Source organism: Hemicordylus capensis, chromosome 1 (genome assembly GCF_027244095.1).
Source record: "Hemicordylus capensis ecotype Gifberg chromosome 1, rHemCap1.1.pri, whole genome shotgun sequence".
Lineage (NCBI taxonomy): Eukaryota > Metazoa > Chordata > Lepidosauria > Squamata > Cordylidae > Hemicordylus > Hemicordylus capensis.
Genome location: NC_069657.1, coordinates 352,407,327 through 352,415,602, shown reverse-complemented (window position 1 = coordinate 352,415,602; position 8,276 = coordinate 352,407,327). Strand labels below are relative to the sequence as shown.

The 8,276-nt window shown below is 50.8% G+C and overlaps 1 protein-coding gene across 1 annotated transcript; it reads left to right on the top strand.

Moving 5' to 3' along the window:
- Positions 1 to 4,333: 4,333 nt before the first annotated feature.
- Positions 4,334 to 5,149, top strand: OLIG3 (oligodendrocyte transcription factor 3). The gene has a single exon (XM_053286651.1). It carries the CDS (start codon positions 4,334 to 4,336, stop codon positions 5,147 to 5,149), a length of 816 nt encoding a protein of 271 aa, XP_053142626.1.
- The last annotated feature ends 3,127 nt before the right edge of the window (positions 5,150 to 8,276 follow it).

The following is an 8,276-nucleotide window of genomic DNA, read 5'->3' as shown; positions in this document are numbered from 1 at the left end:
CTCGGAGCAAAGCTCGCGGTCTGCCTCTCTGTCCATCGGTCCGTCATCGTGTTGTGGCAAGACCTGGAGTGGATGGAGAGAAAGGGAAGGAAAACGCTGCATGAACGCACAGCCGGCTGGCAGCCTTTGCCTCTGCACGGTCGTGCAGAAGTCGCTCCTAGGAATTCTAACTTCCCAGCAAGAGCAACGAAAGATGAACCCCCCCTGGCTGAACACATCTTAGAGCACCTTTGGCGTAACAGTTCCAGACAAAATGGGCGAAAGAAAGTTCAGATTGTCGAGCCAGCTTCTCCTTGGCAGAGAATGAGCCCCAGCCACGGAGCAGTCCTCGCCCTACTTTCTCCCTTTTGCTCGCCCAACTTCTTCAGACCGCTTTTCTGTCTCAGTGTTCAGCATCCAGACGTGTCCAACAGCTTCGTTGTTTTGCTCTGCTGAATTCTGATCCGGCTTGGGAGATCTGGCTCCATCCAGCTGGGGATGGAGCTGCTCTGGGAAGAGCAACTCGGTTCCAAATTCCCTCCCTGGCATCTCTAAGATAGGGCTGAGACGGAGAGATCCTTGCCTGCCACCTTGGAGAAGCCGCTGCCAGTCCGTGTAGACGATACTGAGCTAGCTGGACCAATGGTCTGACTCGGTATATGGCAGTTTCCTATGTTCCTATTTTCTACACGGGGCTGAAGGAAGATTGATGTTATTATTGAGTCTGGTTACCTCCAAAATCAAAGGATTCTTTCTTTCTTTCTTTCTTTCTTTCTTTCTTTCTTTCTTTCTTTCTTTCTTTCTAAATCTCAACATGGCTTTTGTTCGCTCTCGCCCTCCTCCACTTCATCCTTCCAGACCTCTCCAAGGGCGCAGTTCTGTTTGCTTTGGAGAAGGGCGTGCCCACGTGTTCCAAGTTAGAGCGCCTCAACCTGAGACGTGCCAGTCCCGTCAACAACTTTCTCAGCGAGCTCCTGCGTTCACACGATCGGGGAGGCGGGGAGGTGTTGCTGCCAGTCCACCAATGCAGGCTTGGCAAACGGCCTCCAGCCAGGCTGGGTGCAAGGACCGTGCGCGCGTCGTCAGCCTTGCCCAAACTTTCGCGTCTCCTGTGGGGAGCAAACTTCAGCCAAAGAGCGGATGCAGAGTGCGTGCAAGGCAGCAGCCTGCGTCTGTTTTGTCCTTCGCCTGTTTCCAAGCCAAGACAATCCGTCAGCCATTTCCCCGCAAAGTCAGTAGCAGCAGTGAAAGGCCCTGGACTGCGCCCCACCTAATTCCCCACCCCCTTTCTTCCTGGTCTGCAGCCGTCGTCTTACTTCCTCTCCAGTTAGCAAATCCATTCTGACTGCCTAACCCACGAAACCAGTTGCCAAAGTCCTTGCATCTCCTAGCATCTTGTACAGAGAAGCTGAATTGTGCCCAAGGGGCTTGTTGATTGCCCTGGAAAAAGTCAACTTGCAGAGGCCGAGACTGACCGGTTTTTGTGGCCTACCCTCTGAAGTTGGATGCGCCTTGCCAATGCCAGCGGCTGGTTGCACACTGGGCAATTGCGGCTACCCAAACCGCAGACCGCGGACACTTTTTGGAAAGCCAGCGAGCCTTATTTCCAAGTCAACCTGCTTAGGATTGGGCTGCACGGCTGTAAACCTGAATGTATTTACCAAGTCCTACTGAAGTGAACGCAATGGATGGCTTTCTGGATGAAAGAGTGTTAGCAGCAATGGGGTGTTCTAGGCGAATCCTACACTCGGCAAGGAATGCCATTAGGCTCCATTACTTGCTCCCAGAAAGGGTGCACAGAACTGCAGCCTTGACCGACAGTCCTAACAAGGACTAGCGTGGGAATGAGCAACTTGAACCCAGTGGGCTTACTTGGGAGAAAACATGCTTAGGATCGAGATGTTAGTCCCACTGAATTTTCATTAAAATGAAACTGCCTGTTAAAGGGGGGAAACAATTCAAACCCTTATCTAACGGAGCAAAATTGCGTTGGTGTCGGCTTCCGTTTCCAAAATGTGCCTCCCGGGTGTTGTCTGGCTGCTTCCTTGAGGCTCGGGGTCACCGATTCATACAACACGTGCACTGGCTGCACACACGTCTTCTCTTCTTCTCTTGCTCTAGGAAGTATGTACACACACACACACACACACACATTATTTGCTCCATGGAAGAAAGGACCTCGTTAGGATGGGACAGATGGAGACGTAGGAGGGACCTTTGGAGCTCAGTTCAATCCACCAGCCATTTCATCTCTAATTTAAACAGAAACTGCAGATCCCCATAAGTTTCTTCGGATGTTAAACCCCCGCCCCCAGCGATAGTTTCAGTGACATCACTAGGAGTTAATTTCCGAAGAAACGTATTTTGATCAGGGGAGTCTGTGTAAGTTTCACTGATTTCCAAGTACCTGGCCTAACCAGAATCTGGGACGATTCAAAACCGACTGTTATGAATTTCTTTTCTTTTCTTTTCTTTTCTTTTCTTTTCTTTCTTGTTCCATCTGCACATATTTCTCAATAGACATATTTAAAACCAGCGGCTAATTAAAGACAATATATACACATAGCCATGTCAGGGGATACTCCAAAGGAGTGAAAGAAGGGTGATAGACTTCCAAATATTTGACACACAACCGAAGAAAAATATCTTCGTTATCTTCGGGGTGGTGGACAGCAGCATTCTCATTTTTAAAATCCCGTGACTGTCGCTCCTGGACATGATAGGTCAGGCGCAGAATACGAGAGAGGGAAACCCTAGGAAAGGCCAGCTGATTTGGGCATTGTTAAACGGGAGGCAGATCTGGGCTGTGGGATTGTGGAAAAAATAAGTTATTCAAAGAAAACGGCCTTCCTCCTTTTAGAGTGTAAACGGAGATATTTGCACGTCGACTAAACAGTCCGATCTGCGGAAAGTAATTAAGCCGAGGGACGCTTGGGTTTGAAACCAGTCGCGGAAGACATCCACAGTCTACTGAAATCAAAACCCTTAAATGCAATTAGTAAAGAGAGTGAGCTCTGGATCGTGTGAGGAGGAGGGGAGTGGAAGTGAGGGTAGGGAGATTTCCCGTTCCACATTCCTGTTATAGCGCATGCAGTGGAACCCTGCCTATGTTTACTCAGGAGTAAATCCCGCTGCCTTTAACTCCCAGCAGGTGTGCATATTTTATTACCATGGAGTTCGTTTGCTTAACTGCACCAGGAAGCAAAGTGAGAAGAAATGCGGTTGAAAGCATTGGCCCTTTTTCCTTCCGAGCAAATGTAACCGGGATTAGGGTCCCAATAGGCTCGACCCCAGTCCCATGGCCTCAAACTGGGTTTCAGTTTGCTCAGCCTAAACTCTAGAGACGGCGACGAGGCTATTGATGAGGGTGGTGGTGGTGATAAAGCTCACTTTCTCGCATAGTCCCCAAATCCCCCAACTTCCGAGTGATTCCTGGTTGAAGGACTCCTTCGGAGTAAGAGTTTTGCGGAGGATAACTGGGCAGCCCCACATTTGCTCAGAAGTAAGGGCCACTAAGTTCAGTGCGACTTACTCCGTTATCAATGTGTAGGAATCACCCTAAAGGTAGTAGAACCTGGCTCCCGTTCTCAAAACTGGAGAGAAGTGTTTCTCACTGTGCTTTTAAAGTGAAAAATGAGCCTCTGACTCCAGTTACTTGAGAGTCCAGTTCATTACAAGTCGGATCGTCGTGCACACTCGCCCCCCCCCCCGCTTTCGTCCTGAAAGCCACAGGATTACTTCACCTACAGCGAGGGAAGGAACAAAAAAGCCCCCCGCCCACCATCCCACCCCCTCCCTCCAGCATCGCATTAGCCTTCCCTGCTGCGTCCTGGCGGTAAGCGGAGGCGAGTGCTGGCTGGGCCGCTGTCAGTCAGGGGCGGGGCTGTGTGTCTCCTTGACTCCTGAGGGTCCACGGCGGCGGAGGTGTCCCAGGGCGGCCCCGCAATGCATATGAATGGAGCTCCTTGCTAAATGGGACAGTCAAAGCGCGCCGCCCTGAAGAATGGCACGTCCTCCTAACAAGCCCCCTTCGAGATAGGAGGGCGCCTTTTGTCTCGTTGCTCGCCTGCAGCTCTATAAAAGCCCCTCTTCTTCAGAGGCGAGCTTAGATCAAGCCCATCGGCGCACCACACACGCCCGCACGCCAATCAGCTCTCCTGGAGGGAGAGGCCGCCGAGGAGGGGAGGGGGGGCAGCAGCCTGGCCCCTCTGGCTCTGCTTTGGTGCCTCTCCTTGGCAGAAGCGCAGAAGGAGGCTCCTCGCTCGGTGGCTCTCCTCCTGTCCTCTTCCTCCTCTGCCTCCTCCTCCCCCGAGCAGGGAAGCCCTCTCCTGCCTGCCTTCTGCCAGTCCAAACCATGAATTCTGACTCCAGCTCGGTCTCCAGCAGAGCTTCCTCGCCAGACATGGAGGAGATGTACCTGAGAGACCACCACCACCATCACCACCACCACCACCACCACTCGGTGTCCTCCACCCAGAGTGAGGTGGGCCAGAAGGGCTCGGGCAGCGAGGGCCTGGCCCGGAGCGGCTCCAAGGGCTCCTCGGGCGAGAGCAGCAAGTACAAGATCAAGAAGCAGCTCTCCGAGCAGGACCTGCAGCAGCTGCGGCTGAAGATCAACGGGCGGGAGCGCAAGAGGATGCACGACCTGAACCTGGCCATGGACGGGCTGCGCGAAGTGATGCCCTACGCCCACGGGCCCTCGGTGCGGAAGCTCTCCAAGATCGCCACCCTCCTGCTGGCCCGAAACTACATCCTGATGCTCACCAGCTCCTTGGAGGAGATGAAGAGGCTGGTGGGCGAGATCTACGGGGGGCACCACTCCGCCTTCCACTGCGGGACTGTGACCCACGCGGCCGGGCACCCGGCCCACGCCCCCAGCGCCGTCCACCCGGTCCACCCCATCCTCGGCAGTGCCTTGTCCTCGGCCAACAACTCCTCCCCGCTCTCCGCCTCCTTGCCCGGGATCGGCTCCATCCGGCCCCCCCACACCCTGCTCAAGGCCCCCGCCACCCCTCCGGCCCTCCAGCTCGGGGGAGGCTTCCAGCACTGGGCCGGCTTGCCTTGCCCGTGCAGCATTTGCCAGATGCCCCCTCCGCCTCACCTCTCTGCCCTCACCACGACCACCAGCCTGGCCCGGCTCGCGACAGAGACCAAGGACTTACTCAAGTGAACTCCCAAGAGCTGGGACGGGACCTTGGCCGCCACGTCCACCACCAGCCCTGGCTGGCAAGCGGGTTGGGTGGCGAGCAGGAAGAACCCGAGAAGCTGAACCAACCGAGAAGGAAGCCCTGTGGTGTCGCATGCATGCTTCTTCTTCTTCTGCTTCTGCTTCGGCTTCTTCTTCTCCTCTTCCCCTCCAGCCAGTGTCTCTCCCCCCCATCCCCGCCCCCATTTCTCTCGCCATCCTATCTTGTCCAAAAACCATTTGTTGTAACGAGGGCATCTAGTGTAGCAAAAAAGGACATGGCAAAGGTAACGTTTTTAGTTGGATTCTGGGGGTTATGGGTTATGTTCCCTATGATTTTAAAATCCTGTGGGTTCCTCGGGAGAGAAAAGTTGCGGGGGGGGGGAGAGAAGAGAATGTAAATATATCCTTTAAAATGGGTGCGGAAACAGGACCCGATACTCTTTTTACTTTGTGCTTGTTCACAGTTGCACAAACTATCTCTTGTTTGGTCTGACTTGATTGAGCTTATTTCGGCTCAAACCAATAATCTGGAAATGTGTGGAAGGATGTTCCAAGCACTTATTTGGAAGTAAGCTGACTCAGTGGGCACGATCCAGCCAAGGTTTTATTCTTGTGTAACACAATCCTATGCAAGTTAAGTAAATTCAATGAGGCTGCTCCCAGATAAGCGTGCATAGAGTTCAGCCTTAAGAGTTGGGAGCGAGTCCCATTGAGATGAGTGGGGCTTACTTCCGAGCAAGCATGGATATGATCGAACTATTCATCCAGTTTATTTCAGTGAGAGATATCTGAAAAATTATTCCACTTGATCTGGGTTGCACTCCGTATCATATGTCCAATAAGATTACTTCCAAGTAACTGCTTTTGGGGCTGAAGGAATTGGGCAACCGACAGCCCAATCCGCAAGCCCACTGTGAGTGACATAAAATAAGTGTAGACTAGGATATTCAGCACGTCGGTGCTGATTCCAGTTCTGAATCGGAAACAAATCTGCTCGGACACCTAGAAACTCTGAATCTAATGTTCTGACGTTCGTTGAAATGAGACTGCATGCTGTGCTTCTTCCAGTCTTCAGTGTGATTGTGCCGGCCACGGGGCAGTTTTCCTTGTAACAAGGATTTAGGAGTGAAGTCACTGTCAACTGTATTCTATAGCTCAGATGTTCTTGCGTCCGGAAGGGAAAGCGCGTGGCGTTCCCACCTTCAGCAATGCGAGTCCATTTCTGCTGCGTGGGGATCCACATTGCCTTGCTGGGACCCAACACATCGACACACCGTGTGGGGCAGCTCACCCGTTCCCCAGAGTCCGGTACACTGTTTGGGGCAGCTCGTCCTATCCCTGAGTCTGTTCGCTGAATCAACGTGCGAGCGCAGTCGATCAGTGTCTGCATGTAGGCAGGGGCGGGTTGGCGACCTGCCCCTCGGACTCCCCTGGAACGTTTCTGGTTGTTCTCGGTTTCCGTTTTTCCTTCTGGGCGCTTGCTTGACTCTATTTTGTTAGGGCCTCAGAGACGATGACGTGTCTTTATTTTTTATATATTCTCGAGAACTATCGATATATTTATTATTATTGACCAGTGTTTCTGGATGAAATTTCAAATTTTAAAAAAAGGAAACCCAATGAAATAAATGTTTGATTCCCCCCCCCTTTTGGTTTTGCCTTAATCTCAAAGCACATCACAACGGAGGGAGGGGGAAGGGAGGGAAGGACATGAAATTGCTTTGGGATGGACGTGTTCAAATGCCACAACGGGGAACTCGGGAAATCTAGGACGTGAAAGTTGCGAAATACACTATAAGTTAGATCCCAAAGAAATTCAAGCAAGACTAAAAGACTTTGCTACTTACTTGGCAATAACCATCATTGAGTTCGGTGGGTCTTACTTTTGAGTAAACGTATGCAAGCTTCTGTTGCACTTGTGTATAATGTTGAAGTAGGAAGTAAGTCCCACTGAGTTCAATGGGGCTCACTCCCAAATAAGTGTGCAGAGAACTTTGGGACTGCCTCCTAAAGCATAAGGCTTGGACCCAAAGAGGGTCCAAGGACTAGGGGGGGAAATCCCATTGAAACCAGGGGGAATTCTTTCCAAATCCGTATGCACAGGAGCTGGAATTAAAAAAACAAAACAAAAAGTGTTTTAAAAGAAGCTCCCTCCCAAACACCATGCAAATCAAGGATTTTAAAATACAATTTGGGAACTTTCTGTTCAATTAGCAATAGGACCACTAGCACTCCAACTCCGCTGCTTATTTTCTACACCAATTGCTTGAAACATAGGCTGGGTTCCTTTTGAAACAGGACTGAAATCTCTATGAATTCCTAATACCCATAAAATGACTGCAACACTGACACAATAGGTATACTCGGTAAAAACAAATGCGGGCAAGCAGAGGGGAATAATAAATCAGCAGTCTTTGTGGCCAAAAGAAAGTGCCCAGGCCAGACCTTCTAGTGGTAAGGACCATCTCTCAGAACTGAAAGGAAGCTCCATTAAAAACAAAACTAACAACATTTCTGCCTAAAGTTCTTTAAAAGAAAGAAAGAAAGAAAGAAATCAACACCATGTTTGTCCTTGGTACACTGTTAGAGGAACAAATAATTCAATTTGTGGTGGGAGACTTTAGTGTTTCTAGGGTGATGCCTGTAATCAATGAGTACCCTGAAATCCTTTATGTCATTGCGATGGTGCTCCTTTTTACACACTCTGGTTTTTGGTTGATTTCATGGGACAGGAAAAAGGCTGAGAATGACGACATTGGAAATGGCCTCTGAGCTGAAATCACTTGATTGGTTCGCATCACCAATCAATGCCCATCTGGTCTGCACCTGGACCCTGGGCTCCTGGGTCAAAACTCGGCCTTGATTTGTCCTGCGTCATTCTGCGGAGCACTTAGTCGCGGTTTCTCCCTGTATTTGCCTCCTCTTTGAATTCGCATCTGCCTTTGGTGCTGCTGTAAACAAAGTAAAACCAAACAGCAATCCACACACCGTTTGTGCGGGGTAGGGTTTGGGAACTATTCCAGAGTAAGTACTCCATGAGTAGTAGAAAGACTAACGAGCAACGGTAATAATGGCTCTGGAAAATAACACACCCCTTTTCTTCAATACT

Coding starts and splice junctions, on each gene's coding strand:
- OLIG3 (XM_053286651.1), top strand. CDS start 4,334: ATGAATTCTGACTCCAGCTCGGTCTCCAGCAGAGCTTCCTCGCCAGAC.